The sequence below is a fragment of the Simochromis diagramma genome, unplaced genomic scaffold, assembly GCF_900408965.1.
Source record: "Simochromis diagramma unplaced genomic scaffold, fSimDia1.1 OVJJ01000596.1, whole genome shotgun sequence".
NCBI lineage: Eukaryota > Metazoa > Chordata > Actinopteri > Cichliformes > Cichlidae > Simochromis > Simochromis diagramma.
The window spans coordinates 11,401,316-11,422,024 of record NW_024387245.1 but is presented as its reverse complement, the minus strand read 5'-3'; the positions used below and the strand labels follow the sequence as shown (position 1 = coordinate 11,422,024).

The 20,709-nt window shown below is 40.0% G+C and overlaps 1 protein-coding gene across 3 annotated transcripts in view; it reads right to left on the bottom strand.

Annotated features, from left to right (window-relative positions):
* unc5c (unc-5 netrin receptor C) overlaps positions 1-20,709 on the bottom strand; it is a 122,318-nt gene that overhangs the window by 14,879 nt on the left and 86,730 nt on the right. The window contains exons 5-9 of one of the 3 annotated variants that reach the window (XM_040000237.1): positions 12,459-12,639; positions 9,170-9,337; positions 8,779-8,943; positions 4,834-4,890; positions 1,425-1,616 (exon numbers count right to left, since the gene is read on the bottom strand). In XM_040000237.1, coding sequence (XP_039856171.1) covers positions 1,425-1,616; positions 4,834-4,890; positions 8,779-8,943; positions 9,170-9,337; positions 12,459-12,639 — 763 coding nt within the window. The remainder of the gene's footprint in view (positions 1-1,424; positions 1,617-4,833; positions 4,891-8,778; positions 8,944-9,169; positions 9,338-12,458; positions 12,640-20,709) is intronic. The other 2 variants (XM_040000238.1, XM_040000239.1) reach the window with 2 other exon arrangements.

Genomic DNA, 20,709 nt, shown 5'->3' with positions numbered 1-20,709 from the left:
TGCTGTCTTTTTGGCCAGTTCACAGTGACCTGTCCTCATGCATGTAACTTACTTTAAGTCCTGCATCAACAGTCCAAATCTAATTACACAGAGACTGGCCTTATTGTGCTTTAATGACTGGGCATAATGTGGCCTCCCATCACAACAGCAAGCATTTTAATAGTTTCACCACGGCTGACGCACGTGCCTCCAGAGTCAGACGTGTCTCAGTGGGTTAAGGTAATGTTTTGAAGATAATGAAGCTATTATTAATGCCAGTACTAATGAAAGTCATTCCATATGCCTGACAACACAGGTGTGTCTAAGGTCGAGTATTACATTTCTTTTAATCTGCTGAACTGAGTCTGTACCATTAAGTAGCAACACCTTTACTAAAAGAGGATTGAATTGTGCTTAAGCTTCAACAATACACGGAGCCACTTTCTGTATCTTAATTTTATGGAAACAAAATATTCAGTTTTTAACACGGTTTTTGGGCAGGTTTTGAGGAAACATTTGGCACATTAGGTTCTTTCAAAACTTTGTGCATTTAAGTTTTGCCTCATTTGTTAAATTTATTACACTTCTTGGTAAAATAATAGCTATTTCCATGTGTGGGAACAGCTGCCACAGCAAAAGCAGACTGTCTGATGCAAAAAAGAAGTCATCAAGGAATGCTTGAAAACTTGATCCCATGATTTGTGGGTTTATTTTGCAACTGTTGGGATGCAAGTGCTTGAATATACAACCAAAAAATCTTAAAATCTGATGTGCGTGAGAGGCGTTCCAGGAAAAAGTTGAAAAGTTGTCCAAAAAGAACATTAGAGCAAAATCACGGCTGGCCAGTGAACATACAGGTACGAACCAGACGTCTTGGAATAATGTGATGTAGACAGGCGAATCGAGGGCAGAACTGTTTGGTCAGAATACATAAAAATGTTTGGCGCAGACCAAAAACAGCTCACCAAATGTAATGGATTAGGGTTAGCTGCATCTGGGACCGGGCAGCTTGCAGTGATTGATTTAACAATTAATTCTTCATGATATCAAAGAGCAAATGAAGATATTGTGAGACCATTTGCCCAAAAGCTGAAACTAACAGGATAATTATACTAATGACAAAAGGAAATCCACTAATAATGGGCTCAAAAAGAACAAATGGAGGGCTATAGAATCCCATTCAAATGGCCTTTTCTTCAAATATCTTGCAACTGAAGGGATTTTTACTTGGAAAAATGGTAAAATTTTTAAGCCAGTGACACAGTTACAGGATCTAAAAGTTCCTTGGATTAAAGGGGGCAACTCTAGGACAGCAAAGGTGCACTTACCTTTCACACAGAAGAAAGTTTAATCTATTTATGTACCGATTTGAGATGCAGTTACATTTTGATATATAGAAAAACCAACGCTCAAACACTCACACACGCCTCTCTCGTATAACTCACCTTTGCGAGCGGTCTTAATGCTGACCGGCTGGAACCCTCCGTTGAGGGCAGAGGAATCAATGATGTCAGAGCTGAAGTCCCGGTGGTTCTTCCTGTAGATGAAGAGTGCCACGACGACGGAGATAACCAGGCACATGATCACTGCTATCACAATACCCACATAAAGAGCTACATCATCAGTAGTGGGGGCCACTGGAGAAGGAGTTTGGGGACGAAAGACAAAAAACACAGACAGAAAAAAAATAGTCTTTTAAGATCTCGTAATGCTTCCATTTATGACATAAAGCCTTTTTCTCTCAGTATGCAGGACTTGTGATGAAGCCATTATCAGCAGGGTAATATCCTGGTTTACGATTGAGCCGGATATTAATAACTATCTACTGAGAAATAAATGCACGAAGTATAGCTCCAGTCTTTTTTGATTAATGCTGACCTGCTGTGGGAAACACAGTTCATGAAAAAAAAAAAAACCACGAGGCTCTCTTGATTGTTAAAACTGAGGCGAGATAATGATGCAGGCAACTTAGTTTGACACACATCATCGGGCCTTTTTTCACTGTTTGCTTTGGACATGTGCGACACACTAAAAGGCACGCCAACATCTGTTCACTATCTTGTATGTGAATGTTAAAAATGGCCTCAGAATTCTTGAAATAATACATACTGCACTGTGTCATGTGCAAGACCTTGATAAAATAACAATGTAATAACCATATAACAAAGTAAATGGTGACAAAAATTCATTTAAACAGCACAATTAATAAAGAAGGCTGTTCCACCGCGGTCCAGTGACACAAAGATTTCTGCTCAGAACCAAGATCAAAAGTTCTGAAGACAGAGATGTCGATGTTTTCATCTTCAAATTACCATGCTCTGTGCTGAAGTTCAGAGTCTGTCTCTGTTTTTGTTCTTACACACTGCAGATAAGATCTAGACATGGCTCACATTTCTCAAATTGTCTTTCATCTCCGTCTCCCTCCCAGAGACTTTCTGTCCACTATCCAGCTGGAGAAGCCTCAGTGATTAGTAGGCCTGGCATGGATATATGTGCCTTTTAGAAATACAGACTCAGACAGGCTCTCATTAAAGATCAAACCTTTTAATGGATGCCTACTGACAGTCTGAACTCTCTTTGGTGTTTGATAAGGAATGTCCTTCACTGTCACCAAGTTGACAAATGGGGGTGAAGCTCTTATGTGGAGGACACGAAATGTCAAAAAGGCATGTATCAGCATGTATGCACGTATTGTTCAACACATGCATGGACATTGCACAAGTGAAGTCATTGTCCAAAGAAAGGCAAACGCCAAAGCAAATGCTTACAAACACACTCTTATCAACAGGAGAACAAAAAGGTGTTGTGATCGGGCAGACACAACAATTTTTGAGATGATGTGTGCGTTTAAATTGCACAATATCTGCACCAGTAGATGGCAGTGTCACCCATAAATCCATACAGGGCGCTTTGAAGACGTGCATGATGGCCGAGCATTTGTGTAAATTAGCCTCGTGTGTCTCAGGGATACAGATGGCACTCAGTCTGTGTCTCTTGTGTTCTCGTGCACAAAGGAGGATAAAGGAGCGGAGCGAAAGGAAACCAAGAGCAGAGTGCTTTTGTGACAAGTGAAAGTCACGCGTTGTGTCATTTTAATCACATACTTCCTTTCTGGCTTCATTTTCAGTAACTTATGGTTTGATGTTTATTCCATAAAAAGGATTTCAATGTAATTAAATAAGTCCACTATTCAACACTTATTTAAATCATATTACATTTAATTTCTTGATGAATCCCTATTGAATAATATTTAGAGTGACCTCCATTTCAATTAAAGATCATTTCTGTAATTTTTCTTGAAAGACTACAATTTAAGTGGGGAAAAAGGGTATTAATATTGTAGTGCTCCCATAGATGTTTTCTGTGAGGAAGGACATGCATGTCCCAGCCATGACTTTTCAGCCTGGAGTGAGACATCGCATTAAAGATACATCCTCTAATCCTTCCTCTAGCGCAGACACAAACAGAAAACAGAGCAGGGAGTCAGTGATGAAAGTCTGAAAATGTAATTTCACTGCGTTCCCTCTGCCAAGCTTCCCCGCAGTTATTTAACATATATCCCCTCAGTCGAATAATCTTCTATTCATGCTTTGATGATAAAGGCAGCAACCTGCTAAGTGTACGCATTAAAACGTATCACTTAGATTAATACATCGCTTTGAACATGAGCCATTGTTGGAAAGTACAAGAAATGAAACTGAAAGGGATTATTGAACACTTCATTCTCAGCGAGGTTGCAAAAATTTACAAAGGGATGGGTGAGAGATGGAAAATAATGCCCCCCCCCCCAAAAAAAAAAAATCAGCATAGATGTGCAAATTCTTAACCATAGCACATACCAACAAATGGGCTCTTTGAAAAGGTCACATTTAAACTAACAACAACCCAAAAACAGACAGATTTACAAAGACCTTTAAAACCAAGAAGCAACAATCTTACAGAGCCTCGCCCCTCACTCCGACCAGAACATTGAGTCAGCCCTAAATTATACATGAAGAGACAAAAATCTTAAAGCAGCCGAAATCCACAGAAGAACTGTGCAAGAACAACCTACAAAAATTCTTCTAGCTGAGAATTTTGAAATTTTTTATATATATATATATATATATATATATATATATATATATATATATATATATGTATATATATATATATACACACATATATATATACACACATATATACATATATATATATATATATGCACACACATATACTGAGGATATTTCTATGAGAACTGGTGATATTTTAAAGCAAATGGAGGTCACAGCAAATATTATTTTGAGTCTATGCTCTTGCCTGGTAACTGATCAATAAACAATGTTCATTTCCGAAAGCTTTACTATCTGGTAGGTTAAAATGTCTGCTTGACACAATGCATGAGCTGCTGGTGAGGCAAAGTTCGGCAGGGTAAAGAGCAGGGTCAGCTCTTATTTCGAGAATAGTAGCGTGGCTGTAAACAAGCAGCCTGCTAGCACAGACACATTACGAGGAAAGGGTTAGGGCGATCAAAACGGATCATATCCTGAGGTGGTTATGAAGTAAAAAACAGAAGAGCAACAATAACTCGCTGGTGGACACAGAAGAACATTCGCAAACATTGTTTTTCATTTTACTTATGGACACGTTGTTGTGTTTTGTTTTATGCTTTTAGTGCAAAATGGCTATTTCTGAAATGTTGCTTTTTGCTAAAAAGGAAAATCTGTATGTAAGACTGCAAATTCAGGTCGTGCACATTAAAGCATTAAAGGTGCCTTAAAAAAACAAAACAAAGGCAGACGTGACAAGAATGCAGAAATAATGAAAAAAAGAACGAAATGGGGGGGAAAAAAACAAAACAAAACAATAACTCACATGAATTTCCAATATCACTCTTGTCTTTTGCCTCAGAGGACTTCTGATATAAGGAACCTTGAAGAGAGAAGCGGATATGGATAGTAGAGTGAGAGGTATGGAGAAGGGGAGGGAAGAGAGAAAGATGAGGGTGGGGGGGTGGGGGGGAGAGGGATGATGAAAATCAAATTTCCAACAGAAAAACAAACTCAACAAATGAGACAGCAACAAACTCATGAGTAGGAGTGATGGCACGGGGAAGCGATCTTTCTTGATTTGGCCCCTCCTCTCTATATCTGTGTATGGAGATGGATGAGGAGAGCAGGGGAAACATGGAGGTTCTGTAAGAGAGTGGCGCGATCCATCAACTGGGCTTAGTGCCTTAGCAGCAGCAGGACTGATGCTGGCAGGTGAGGGGGATGGAGGGGCTGATAAAGTGTGGGCTCCAGCCGAGTCGGCAGAACCTACAGCCTTTCATCTGTCACTGGAAGGTGGATGGAGAGGGTAGTGCGCGAGATAAAAGGAATGATTATGTTAGGGAAGCAGGAAGTGGAAAAGGGCTGAAGGACAGTGATGTGGAAAGTTGAAGACATGCGATTGAGAGATTAGAAAAATCTTCAGCTAAGATAGGTTGTTTTTTTTTTTTTTATGTGTGTATGTGTGTGTGTGTTTTTTGGCCCAAACTGGGGTCTTGGTTGTTTTTTCTTGTGGCCAGGTTTTTTACTGAAATGAAGTGCAAAGCAGGCTAGAAAGACAGAGCCAGGAATAGTGCACAAGCACACATAATATTCAGTCTCCCTGGGACATCCATAAACAACTATACAAACAATGAAGTCCTTATTGGAAAAGGGAGAGAGCCACAGGCAGACAAGTGGACTGACAGGAAAATCAATGGCCTGATAGATGGGATTGGTGTGTACATGTAATCAGGCAACCGGGATGCCGGGACGGAGCAGGGGGAGGTCGGCTGTTGCATTCAGTCTAACTGATGGCCCATTTGAACCCATCCTGTGGAGTTTCTATTCAGCCCAACCGAGTCTACAGCACAGCCGACATAAAGGCATGCTTCAGTGGGTGGGCTCATAAGGAAACGTCAGATCGCCGAAGTTTATTCTTTATTGGCAACACAGAGCTGGGAGAGGAAGAGGGAAGCATAGTACAGGAAATCATTGTCTGTGTTTTAACAATTACTCCTTTGAATGTGACAGATTTCCAATCTCTGGGAAATACACTGTCATTTGGGGAAGAGAAAGTCATTTGTCATGTTATTTAAAGGCTCCTTACTCTTCTATGTTTAATGAAATTGCTAATTACATGACAAATAATATTTATTGACATTTTAACTAATCTTTGAAACCGCATATAAAACACAGAGGATATAACTTTATGGTGTTTGGAGGCTGAACTGAAACTTAAGAGTCTGAACTGAGGCTTAGGAGTCACGGCTGTCCTGCCTCTGGTGTTCGATAGCAATGAAGCGTGTCCCCTTGCTGGAGTCGGTGTTCCCCTCTCTCTAGATCAATATGTCAGAGAAAATGTCGTGTCAGAGAGCAGGGTTACCAAAGGCTTGAAAAACAACATCAGTATCAAGAGCTGCAGACCACAGGGGGAACGCAAAATAGAGATTTAGACAGGTCAGGCTGAGTGAACAGTGAAAACTCTACATGTGTAAGAGTTGGGAACTTCTCTCTAAACAAGCAGAGTGCAACCTTTCTAGATCAATTTAAAGACACATAACTTTGTTAAATCCAACCCCTCCCCCCCAGAAAACTCCCTGACAGTCTAAATGTGATAAACAAGCTGCAAAGTTAATTATAACAACTCTTTTTGACGCGAGTCAGTTGTATTTCTGCAGGAGGCAGTGATGGAGCTGAGCACCACGTTCTATTTCAAGGTCTGGTCTATCAAATTCCTTCGGTGGATTTCGGTGATGGACTGCAATTGAAATGATTTAAATAAATTCAAACAACAGAAAATAAGATCAAGCTGCAATGGAATCCACAGACACGTGTTTGCTCAGATCACAGCCCTGCACTAGAGGGAGCAGACCAGCGGTCCAAGGTGAGTTCAGATTGCACACAACTTCCATTCCCAATCATATTTGCCATAACATGAGCTTTCAGATAATGGGCCGTTCTCCTAAATGCTTGTGGAAATGGTCATTAGCATTGACATAAGTGGCTTCACCCTTTTAGCTTCCCCAAAAAAAAGAAAAGAAAGAAAATCAATCTCTGAAATGATCCTAAATCTATATCATTATGGCTTTATATTCCCTGAAAACTAGCCATCAATCTACCAAGAACTAATGCTTTTGGTGTAGGCTGAGTTGCAAAGGGCGTACAGAAGGGCAGGGAAGTGTGGGGTGAACATATGTTGTGTTGCAGAGGGAAATAAAACAAGACGAAGAGAGACAAATAACAGCACATCTGTCACGGCCTTCTTATTGATTTTTCTTTTCCTCTCTCTCTCGTGCTTCTATATGCCGTTTACATATGTGCTCCCTCTCGTAATGAGCTAATGCAACCTCTCTCTGATGTTAAAACATTTCCTGAACACCGTCCTTAGCACATATAGAACATGCGTGTGACGGCAGGCATCTACTTCAGAGGCATACAGATCCACCAGCCATCTGCATCTGAAGATGTAACCTACGCTACACCACATCAACAGGTAGCAGTTTACAACCTTATGGTGCAGCAAAAACTCAGATCTGCTGCACACAGCAGTCGCTAGCTGTCTCAAATTTTATACATCTAGCAGCTGAGCTGCTGTTATATTATTAGTGTCACATCACCATCTGTAATAGGTTATACACACGACAGAGGCATTTGTGACAGCGATTGGGTCCTACACCTACAGAGATGTTTATTAAATAGGAATTTTATTCAACTAGACACAGAGTTTAATTCACTTACTCTGCAATGCTCTCTCCCTTTCACAGACTCTCTCTTTTTATTAAAGGCACAGAATCACTACTAGCACTTTTGGTTTAGTTTTGATGTTTTAGGATGTAGGTGTTTCACCCTGTAACAACATAATACTGCGGCACGCATGCAAACACATACACACAAACGTGCATCAAAGCAACTGCGGCTCGATTCTAATCTGTGAATGTGTTATAAGGCAGAGGAAGCAGGATTGTTGGCTTCACTGGAGTGCGTGGCTGTTTTTAACTTCACTGGAACAAAGAGGAGAAGAAAACAATTCTCTGCCTGCAGAAAAATATCTGGCTGCACCACAAACTGGCTTTAGTTTGCTACTTGAAAGACAAAGTAAAAGCAAAGAAAGAAAAATGCTGGTGCATCTGGATGTTTTTTTAAGTTATTGTAATACCAAATGATATGTATTTGTTCACTTTACAGTGAACATAAAGGCCAGCTCGGAAAAGAGGGCGAGTCCAAACACGTGCTACTTTGTGGCCTTGTGTTTCCTATCGTTGGACGCAGGAATCCAGAGTTTTTCAGTAAAGGTAGTAATCAAAGCAGTTTAGTCGTTGTGCCCCCTCCCCTTTGTGTAATTAGTGCATAATGACTTATTATTTTCAAATATACCTCCCAAATTCTTAGCTTATGACAAGGATAATTAGTTAGATTGCTTCCTCTTGCGGCCAAGTACTTTTTTTTTTTTAAACGTGTACTTATGCTTGCAATAGAACTGACACAGGAAGATGTGTGGTGGTTTTTGATTTTATGTTGCTTTGATCAAAAACACTTTTGTCTGTTGTGTACATAAAAATAAAGAGAAACAGATCAAGTGCAGAGGACAGAGAGGCGTTTCGGCTTGTCTTATTGTTTATGTATGAGTGAAGTGAACCAGACTGGGTGAGGACAGGGTGAGCGTGTTATGTGAGGATGTGAAACACAGCGCGCAGTGATGAAAGAGCACAGTGAAAGTCCCGGTCAAAGGGTGAAGAGATTTCTTTTGTTGGCAGGTCAGACAGTCGCAGAGGATTAATCGGGTACTCACTCTGCATGCACAGCCCATCGGTGCAGTTCTTAGACTGGAGCACCATGCCCTCACAGTCCTTTCCCCCGTTTTTGGGTGCTGGGTCGCTGCATTCTCTCCTCCTCCAGTGGGTGCACTCTGTCCCACAGGTGGACCACTTACTCCACTCTGTCCACAGGCCATCCACTATCACATAACAGACAGGACAGATGAGGGTCGAGCGAAACGAGATGGCAAATGAGAAGATGAAGATGAATTTAGCGCGCGAGCAGGGGGAGTGGGTGCGGTGGACGCACAAACAGGGCGGAATTTGTGCACACGTACAGAGTCGCATCAAATTGAATGCATTTCGTTTATGTGCACCTGAACTCAACACGCCCACGTACACATGGGCGTGTTATCGTTTTAATACCTGGGCAGAGAGGATTACACGGTAGCTTCTGGATGCCTTGCCCTTCACAGATGGCACCGCCATTGAGTGGCGCTGGGTTAGTACAGCTCCGTGTGCGTTTCTGGTAACCACGGCCACAGCGGCTGTTACACACTGACCACTCTGTCCATGTCGACCATCCACCATTCACTGGAAACACACGGTGGTAAAACATGTTAAGTATAACTTGATTATGGTCTGTGAAACTGTTAAATTGAATAATAAAATAAAACACAAATGTGTGTGAATTAGAGTGAAAGAACTAAACCCATGAAATTAAAAACTCTGCATGTTTGTTTTCAGTGACCAGCTCATTAATTTGACTGTCTAAGAAAGCCCAGCTCAGAGGTTCAAGTGATTTGCCTACTATAAAATGTACCAATATTGTTCATTTTGTTTTGCATTTTGACCTTAAACTATCGGGCAATTACTTTGCACTGCAGACAGACAGTAAATTCTGGTCAGACTGCTGCATTTTCCATTCACTGATTCCCTCTAATGCCTCTCTTCCCTCTCTCATCCATCTCTGTCAGCGACTAAATCCAGCGCGGAGTGACATCAGGGCTTGTGGCTGAGAACAAGTCTGTGGCATTTCAGATGGTGGAACCAGGCCCCTTGGAGTCTCAGACCTTCAAATGTGACATGCTTATGAGTGAAGCCCAAAATATTGGACTCTGGGGGAAGACCCACATTTATTTACTGTCTGCTTTGTCTCCTCCATGAATAAAGGCTCTATCTTCTGTCTTTCGCGCCTCTTTTTTTCTTCTTCTCTCCCTGCCATTTTCTTCTTATCAACTTATTGTTTCTAGTATCTTTGTCTGGGATTTTGCTGGAAACCTCTGGGATATAAACATGCTCCCTTTCCTTCTAATTTATATATCACTAGTATTAGGCATAGCCCTTATTCTCTAGGTTTTCTCACACTTCTTTGCAGGGAAATGTGTATACTTTCATGTACAGTAATATTGTACAATAGTACTGTCAACTTATGCTTCCCCTTTCCAAAAGAGACTTATTTCCAAAACAGCTGAACGACTGTGTAAAATGCAAAAGATTTGCAAAACTATTTTTGTTTCACATTGAAACTAACTGCACTACTGTATAGCTCTGTGTAAATAATCATTCTGTACATACGATAATTTTTAACCCTACAACTGTTTACAACTTGCATAGTTCCCATTTCTGTATAGCTGTATATCTCAGATTTCTGTAAAGTTATTTATTTCATATTCTGTATAGTTTTTCATATTTATATCCTGTTCATAGCCTGTACATAGCTTGTACTCACTACAGCCTGTACATACTTATAGTTATAGAATATTCACAACATACTTCATACCGTGTACATTATAACATACCATAATAGACCCATTTCTGTAATATACTCACATATCTATATTATTGCTAATATATATTGTAATATATCTATATCACTAAAGCACTTCTGGATGGATGCAAACTGCATTTCGTTGCCCTGTACCTGTGCATGTGCAATGACAATAAAGTTGAATTCTATTCTATTCTATTCTAAACAAATGTTTCCAACAGGTCTGAACCAAAGGCAGGCCAGTTTAGCACCTGGACTACAGACTTACTACAGACCCATATCCAAAACATGTACATACTGTTTAGAATCAACAATGCTGGTCACATATACCATGTGCACTAATGTTCCCCCCATACCATTTCTGATACTGATACTCTTAAGCTGTGCACCGGCCACAAGACCACCATCCTTTTCACCTTCAGCTCATCGCCCACAGGATGAGGCAGAGAGAAATCTGCAGCGTTTCTGGATCTTATTTTTATACCATTTGTTTTTATTTGCAGAGGTTTTCAGAAGTGTTTCTGAACTCAAGCTGTGTTTTCCACTTTTCCACTACAGAATCATATCTGGTGCCACATGAGCAGCCAAAGGACACAGCCATTCGATAACAATTTGCAGACTTTACCCTGGTGTGCTGAGATTTATCCAAATTCTCTGAATCCTTTAATGATATTACAGTATATACAACAAATGATACAATCCCCAAACTGAAACACTGCAGATTAACTGAACAGATCGTAAGAGGTTACTCCAGGGGGTCCTGATTCTCTTTTTAGCAGCATTAAACAACTGTTTTTTGTTGGCCTATCCAATATTTTGACATGTTCAGCTTTTTCTTTTAGATGAATATAGTGTTGTTAACTGATTTGTAGGTCAGTGCAATCTCTTTCACACTTAAGACAGAGTCCCAGCCTTTTTAGGAAATCAGGGTATACATGAATGCTTGTGTAGTCCTCTTTGGAAAGGAAAAGGACAGGCTGACATCAAAGTGCTTTTTTGACACTTGGCTCTAATATACTCTGCTAGTAACATGAAATTCTTGAGGAGACACTTGTCTCACTGCCTTCCTATTATAATACTAACCATGCAGTAAGTCCAGGGAAGAGATAAGGGAACATGTTGAGAAAATTCTGGCTTTGAAGCTAAACTCTGATAATGGTATCAGACATCTGGTCACCTTTATGGTATGTGCACTATATGCACATCTGTATTTATACGCCACCTTCATTTAGAAATATGCATTACACTGTTCGTACAAAGTGAATAAAATCTGTAAGCACTTCTGCACCTGAAAGAGGGCAGTTGTTTTATTATTCCCTTTTAGAGTTAAATTGGCAAAGCCATGAAAAGTTCTATCAAGCACAGGATGAACTCTGCTGGCCTCAGTTAAATGAGCTATCAAGCCAGTAGTCATTTCTACAGAAAAAAAGCACAATGTCTGAGGTTCAAAGGAACATTTGCTTCACGTGTCATTTGTTCTGTCTTAAGTAGCCTCCAGCAGCTGTTGAAGTTTAACGTCAGAACCGTGCTGTGCAATAACAGTCATGTTAGCTGATGTTAGAGAGACAGTGCGCGAGGCTGCGTGAAACCACAGCAGGGGTCTCTTTAAGTACAGCTCAGCCACATCAGCACCTCTGCAGATCAAAAAAGAGAGAAAAAAAAACAAATCTTCCATTCCTTGCACACCTTCTGGCAGGAACAAAATGAGTGAATGTTACACGCTGCAGGAGAGAGAGAGAGGGAGATTTAAAGTATGCAGAGTGACTTTGAAATTTGTTTTTACTTTGAGCCGAGCTGAACTTCATAAAGGAAGTTTCCTCAACACTAGTGTCTCACTTTACTAATCAGCCGTGTGGTTGGTAAGAACAATGAGCTGGTCAGACACATGTAAACAACTTTGAATCGAATTGTATTAACGTGTAGAAAGGTAAGACTGTAGGTTACCATAGACAATAACTGTGGCAGTTGTGCTGCGTCTTTTCGCCACGATGTTCTTTGCCACACAGGTGTAGTTGGCCGTGTCAGAGAGGCGAGCCTGTTTAATAATGAGGTTGTGGTCGATGGTGATGTAGAAGTTTCTGTCGTCTGCAGGGTCGATAACCTCCTCGTTCTTAAGCCACTCCACCTACAAAAAAAACAAACAAAGGAAATCAGGAATGTGAAAGTGAGAAAGAAAACTGCGAGCTTGGAGGCAACAGAAATGCTTTTTTTTTTTAAAAAAAAAGGAGGATGTGAAAGGAGATATAAGACAGTTTGACCTCATTAAATTGTACCAAAAATCAAAGTGAAGTGTTTAAACAGTGATCGTTTTTGTGTAGTTTCTGTCTAACCTCTCAAATAACTGTGAGTGCCAGGATTACTATGTTTACTCTGAGGTCCTGCTACAAAAAGTCAATAGCTATCATGCTCTTTTTATTCTCCCCCTAGAACAAAGCGCCGCAGTAACAGCAGCGCTGTCAGACAACAGAGACAAGAAAACTCTCCAGAATTCCTCAGGCTGAGAAGCTCTCTGACCTTTTCTTTTGAGTTTCATTTTTCCAAATGAAACTGATATTGCACTCCAGGCACTATCGCGGAACAGAAGATCATTTGGAGCCTTTATTTGCTGTAATTCACCGAGATCCCTTTTCTCTCTTCAAGAAGAGAGAAAAGAAAAACATGTGCCGCCTCACAGTCCGCAGCCAGTTTGATTCAAAATATTTCCTGGTTCTCTAGTTTTCTTCAAAGAAACTGTCCAGTGATGAAGAGGCCTGGCAAACAGCTAACTTCCTGTGCATTGTGATAGCCCATGAGTAACAGGGCCTGATAAGAGATAAGACACCAAGGAGGACTACAGAGAAAGATAAGCAGGATGTTTATAAAGGGGCTTTCTCATGAGAGATAGAATATCGCAAAAAGTAGGGCAATAACCTGATATGAGACTGGCCAAGACAAAACAGTCACTGTTGTTTTTGAATTTCTTAGGCAACAACACAGAAACAGCATTTTGTGCTGTGAAAACGTACAATACACTGGCCATTGTTATAAGACCGGCATTGTTAGGAGTTTCTCAAAAGAGAATACAGACCCACTATGACATGCACTGGGATATCAGCATCACCGACATCGCACCTCAGCAAGACTACCTGCTCTTTCTTTTTCTAGTTTTTGCTATGTAAAGTTTATCTTATCTTAAAATAGAGACTTTAGATACTTCCTTTCACAGTTAATTCTCAGTAAACAAGTCCCAAATTGTTGCATACAACACATCAACAGGCACTTATCCCCATCACACACTTACAACGGAAAAAACACGGGGTTTAAAACACAATATCAGCAGAGCATTTCAGTGAACCACTGTAAGCTTAATGTATATTCACTGTTCATTTGGTGCTTATGAATTTCTTCCTCTATAAACACGTATCAGTCGAATCAATCTCACAGAGCCACGAGGGACGCAGTTCCATCACTTGCAGTCTATTAAATATAACTAAACATTTCTCTCCCTTGAGAACAAAGTGCAGCATGACAGACTGTATATTGCAATATATAGAAGATAGATCATTCACAGATACATCATTATTTAAAAAAATAATAATTTCTGCAAGGAACTCATGCAAAAAGAAATGTTTTATGTTAACCTAGTTCATTAGACTTCTGTCTAGATCATTAATAAAAGCAGAGTTTACATATACATGCACACACACACACACACACACTTATCCAGCAGGGTAACACATCATGTCATTCAGCTCCATTCATGTGTTCACTCTATTCAAATGTCCTCTACAGTCACCAGATCTCAATCCAATAGATCACCTTTGCAATGTGGTAGAACAGCAGATTTACATCATGGATGTACAGCTGCTGAATCTGCAGGAACTGTGCAAGAATTAGGACAGATTGAGGGTAAAAAGGGGTCCAATCTGGTACTAGCAAGGTGTACCTAATGAAGTGGCTGGTGAGTGTTTATAGTTAGTTGTTTTCTGCTATTGAGCTGTCTTCTTTAAATTATTTTGACAGCAGCTCAGGTGTCAGTCAGACATCTTCTACAAAGTTTCTCTTATTTTATACCGACACAACTAAGTCACCTATGCTGTGTACATTACCATGGTCTCACTACAAAGAAGGCAATAACAAACTGTAACTGTAAAAATATAACAAGAAGGTTTATATTCTATACATATGTATAGAATTCTACGTATATTTATATATGTAGAACTGACTAATTTAAGTGCAGGCATCAGGGGAGTTACTGAGTACGGGTCCCATACATTTTCTGTGCATGTGTGTGTCTCAGTCTTTAATAATGAATAAAACTCTGAAACATTTCGAGCACTAACAGAAAGAAGGACCCCTATGTTCAGAGAACAAAGATTTGACAGTGATCTGATTGCCATTTTTTGTCTTTTGTTCCCACACACAAGCAATACCAAAAGCAAACAATCTAATGATGCAAACAGGAGAAACAATGGCTGGTTTTTTTTTTGTTGTTGTCGTTGTTTTTGACATAAATATTTTCTCTTTTGGTGCCTGCATCAGTGTGTGTTGGGCACAGGGAATTAAAAAGTGAAAGGTCTCTTCTTAGAATAGAGATTGACAGTTGATACAAAGAGGTGGTTATCCAATTTTGCACCAATCACAGAGGCTGCCTCTTCAAATTTGCTGTGTTCAGATGTCAAGAGCACTTTTATATGAGAAGGTAATTAAAAATTGAACAAAAGCGCTTTTCAGTGCAGATGGAGGGGTGGGAGGGAGACAGAGTGACAAGAAATATAAAGTGGTAGAAACTCATGTCAAAAGGGGGAAACGTGTGAGAGAGCTAAACTGAGCAATGGTTCACCGATTATTTTGTACCGACTATATTTAGGACTCATTTATAAAAGGTTGTTTGGCTACAGGGCTGTGACTGATGGTTTCTTTGTCAGGCAACTGATAATGCTCCGGACATTCGAAAAGATCACAAAACAGCCAAATGGGTCAGTTTTAGACTTGGCTTAAAAATGCATGTTTAATGTTGTTGTTTTTTTTAAATTGAGGTTTGCTGCTGACAGGTAGCTTAAACAGGTTTTATTATCAAACTTCTTAAAAGTAAAAGCAGCAAATTTGCACATTTAAAGGATGAAACCATTATTTTTTGGCATGTTCCTTCATGTGATAGGATTTCTTTGTACAATATCACATATGCTCTGTTAATTTGAAACGTACTTTGAACAGGTAAAGCCACATGTTACAGAAGAAGATTAGGGCCACTGAAATTCTCTCTCGCACACACACACACACACACACACACACACACACACACACACACACACACACACACATATAAATTTTGTAAAATTCAAAGTGCAACATGCAAGCATCAAAAACTGTAATATTGTGTATGTATATGTATAGTGTGTATTGTGTAATATTGTGTGTAAGTTGTATATGTCGTGAAAGAATACTTTTAGCATGACCTGTGCTTTTTCAGGTGGAAGTGTTTTTACAGACTCTTCTTTGCAGACTGTCTGTTTATGCATATGTGGTGTAATAAGTGTGGCGGATCAGGTGACCCTGAATCCTTCCTTAGTTATGTTACAATAGGCGTAGGCTGCTGGGGGCTTCCCATCATGCACTGGGTGTTTCTCCTTCACTCACCTTTTTTCAATTACTATGTGTTTGTTTATATGTATATCATTAGTTATTATTAATCTCTGGCTCAGCTCAACAGTGCATATTTTGTCCTGTGTCCCTCTTTTCTTTCCCACTGGTGACAAGTGCTTGCTCATAGGGTGTCATCTGATTGTTGGAGATTTCTCTGTATCGTTATAGGTTCTTTATCTTACAATAATACAGTGCCTTGAGGCAACTACTGTTGTGAATTGGCGTTATATAGATAAACCTGAACTGAACAGAATCACAATCACAGCGCGGCATACTTCTGTATGATCTAATCTATTACCAGTCTTTAAAGGAACTAAGCTACACAGCCTGTATACTAATTGCATATGTGCAGAAAACTTCATGTCACATTGAACTTGTTCAGGTTTCTTTCATGCCAACAGATTCAAAAGACATAAACACAGATACACAAAGTTGTACACACACATCCAAATGCTCACGCTCACAGCTCGTTAGCGTCTGATTGGCAGTAAAACATCCGGAGAGGTAATTGGCACATTTCTTGTCATTAACGAAAGGAAATTGCCACATGTCTGCTGCCATAAAGAAAAAGCCTGTCTGGCTGAAGACAGCCAAGTGACACACAGTGAGAGAGTGAGCGAGAGAGGGAAAGTGAGTGTGGGGTGGGGGGGCACGTAGAACTAGGAATGGAGGGGGACAGGTAAATGAGAGATGGTAAGACAAAGAGGAGAAAGACAGATGAGTGAGAAGGAGAGCAGGTGCACATCCAGGAGGGCAGTCACTAGTGTTCCAAAATATATCTAATACATCATCACCGAGAGGCAAGGACGGACAAGAAAGAAGAAAGATGGACGATTGGGGGGAAAAATGTTACAAACAAGTGACTTTGGCTTGAAGAAAGGAAGATTTAAGATGAATGAGAAGGGACAAAGTCTAAAGCATGAGGTTAACAAAGAAAAATTACATCGATATTCACAGATCAACATACTGAATTGTATTTACACAAATAATACAGATCGATTAAGAAAATTAAAGACATTGAAGCCAATAAAAGTCCATTGACTTCTTGTGCACAGAGTAGACTAAATTATTTCAGAGGTGGGATCATCTGAAGTTTGCAAATCTCGTGCAAATATAAAATACTGGGTTATTCCACTGGAAAGACAAATTTGTTCAAGAAATGTAGCTTGTAGAAATTTGCATGGAACAAATGAAATGGTGAATTGGTCAGTTTTTGATTAATTTAATGTATTTTTTAGCCTTTACTTAAGACGGATAGAGGAGAGAAGACGGTAAAGCAGGCCAAAGGCATGCAGTAAATGGCCTTGGAGCAGATTTGAACCAAGGCCTCTGCAACTGCTTTAAAGTACATGGGTTACCTGTTCAATCAGATGAATTATACCAGAACCCTTTATTTCATTTTTAAATGAGAATCACAGAAAACGTATTTATAAACCACACTGTGATAATGCCACATGAAGATGCAAACACAAAAAGCTAGGTTTGTATACTAACGTTTGTTCCCATCATTACTGAAAAATAAAGAGTTCATGGAAGGTTTTTTACGTAATAAGTTGTTTGGGGCAGAGTATTAGACATTGAGAACCAAAAGTTTGTTGCACTGGTAAACACTGGAGGATGAGCTCATGCTGAGCTGCTCTCGGTATCAAAGCATGCAAATGTTTGAGAAGTTTCGTGAACCACAGTGCCACCTTATGGCATTAAGAAAGTGCAGTCAGTGGTAGTGGGGCATGGCAGAGCACATGGTGTGACTAGCTTGTTCTGCTATGGATGATGGGTTTATGTTGTTGCCTTGGAAACTGTCCGTGAGTATTCTCAGTTATTGCGTTTTAAATGTTGGTACAATGACATTTTAAGTTTGGTCAAATTTAACTGAAGCCAAATAACTGATTTTGGTATGGAGTGACTCTATATCCTTTTGCATTCCTGTCAAAGTATTAGGGCTTTACACCAAGTGGAGTCACAGTAATGTTAGTATGGGTTTATGCTTTTCTGCAGTTTTACTCATGAAAAGCTTTAATAAAGTCAAGAAAAGTTACACCTTGTTTTATATTGGAAAGGTTCATAGCGTAATCTGTCCAGTTTTGAGCTTTGAAGATGGAGTCTCATCACAAGGAGGGACTGAAGGGTGTACTCCCCTCAGATAGGCTACAGCCCCTAATTTTGATAGAGTAAGATAAGCAGCTAAAGAACAATGAGTGGAATTTGATGTGATAAAACAGACAGCAGTATTCTTCACAGAATCGGTGAGAATCTACTCAACACGTGAAGTGATGCAGTTCTCCAGGAAGGAACATACCTGATGTTTAATTTCTGCTTTTGTACATCCATCCATCCATCCAACCACCCACTTATCCATCCATCATTGAAACATCTATCCATCCATCCACTCATCCACTACATCCAACACAATTTGTTTTTTTAGCACGGCCACTTGGGGTCAGCAGACATGAGCACTAAACAAGACTGACATATTGAGATCTCATGGAGTTCATAAGGTAAACCTTTACAGTGTTTTATAGTTAGCACTAGCTGCTAAATGCTTTGATATGTTGTGTTATTTTATTTTACATGCAACTCCACGACCTTAGCCTGAATGTCTAAAATCAAAACTTAATAAATGGAGCTGTAGCCCCTCGCTGCACCATTAGTTTTGCTCTCAGTGAGGCATAGCTCTATTTTGAATGACTACCCAGGTGGCCTACGTCCTTTAAACCACCCAGCTTTCAAATAAGAGTGCAGCTTCGGTGCGCCTCCACTGTCACTTCTTCTCCCACTAGCAAACATTACTGGCTGAAGACCTGGTTACAGCAGCAATGTAGGAGTAGCCACTGAGTGGGATGTTTCTGCCTGGGTGTGCCAGCAAAACACTAATTAGCCCAATAGACAGAACACACTGTATACAATCCTCTCACTTGTTAAGAACCACTGCAAAGCAAAACCATTCATTACTCATCGCTGTTGTGTCAGAAATAGAGTGTACAGAAGAGTGTGGGGGTGGAAAGGGGTGTGAAAAGAAAGAACGGGGAGAGAAAAAAAATATTCCACAGCAATGTGCAAGACTTCTACGGAGAAGTCATTATGAGCTCTTCTGCTTTTCCACATGCACTATAACTATCTATCAGATGTAATTTATTCATTTCCCTTTTTTCACAGTATATATCCGCTCCAGGCTTGAATGACACACCTGGAGAATGAGCCACTAAAGGTTATAAACTGATTATTCAATCATTCACTTACAGACAACAAGCCATATGCTCTGCATCTGCCTGCATGACAAGTATGGAAATGTGAGCTGTATAAATATTAACAAGCCCAAATGCTCAAACGTGTGATATCTTGAGATGTGATGGGAAAAATGTTAGTGTGAGCGTTAATGCCGGTATTGCTTGTTGTAGCCGAACCAGTATATTTGTCTGTGAGGGTGTTTGTGGAGGAGCTGGAATGGGACAGGTTAGGGAGGAGGAGGAGGAGAGAGGGCAAATTTAGATAACAGTAGTGGAGTTGGAGCGGTTACTACTGTAGGTGTCCATAGAGGAGATGGATCGCTAAGACTGGAGCCAGGAATAATGACCTCTCCCAGTTCATTTCCACCTTTAGCTCTCCTCTACAGTCTGCTGAGGTAACACAGGCATTTCTTAAACTGGCTCCAAGGATAGCGAGGCACTGCTTACTCTGTTTTCCCCTTTCCCAGTACATTTACCTCATACGTGTGGCAAAACGATACTCTTTTACCAATGTGTGTTTGTTGGGAAACTACCTTAAGAATCCATAGTTTAAAAATGTCTCTATAAATCCTCCTTCTGTCACTAAATGGATGATTAAATTCTGACAGTGATGATGTGATTATGGGATTTCTGCCAATACTTTTTTTTTTTTTTTTAATAAATTCACCACATGTGGGTGGATAAGTGCAAGTTGGCTATTGAGAGGCATGGCACACATGTTATTTCATTAGAATTTTTAAATAACAACCTAACACAAACCATTACTAAGGCTCTGGCTTTCCCAGTCAGAGAACTGTTTAATACACTCTCTGCATTCAGTGCTTGGTTTCCCTGAGACTGCCCTGACTTTTAACAAAGCTTAGATGATAACTCCATCAAGGGAGAGGGTTTCTTTGCTGCTCAAGAGGTCAGATCTCACTTGGTATACAGAATGCAACCTTCAGGAATACGAATAAACTGAAACAGCACAAGCCCAGTGCAAACAGCTTAAAAGCGGTAAGGAGGTTTTTGGGTTTTTTTAGGTGATACAGAAATAATTTTCCCACCAAATAAAAACAGTCGCACTATGTTGTATTCTTTGCTTGGGAAAATGTGGGGTTTTAGTTATTCTTTTACTATATGATCTGTAACAAACGTTATTTGATTGCTAAAAAAGGGCTTGTGAAAAATATGCTTCCAGATAGCCAAAGTTTCAAAATCTTACAAATGGCGAGTGGGACTTTAATACATAATGTTGGTTTGGTTTTGTCTTCCAGAATCAGTTTCTTGCATGCAGATTAAAGTAAACAATGTCTTAAGGGGCGTTCACACAGGAAGCGATTTGATTCACTCGTCATGTTTTG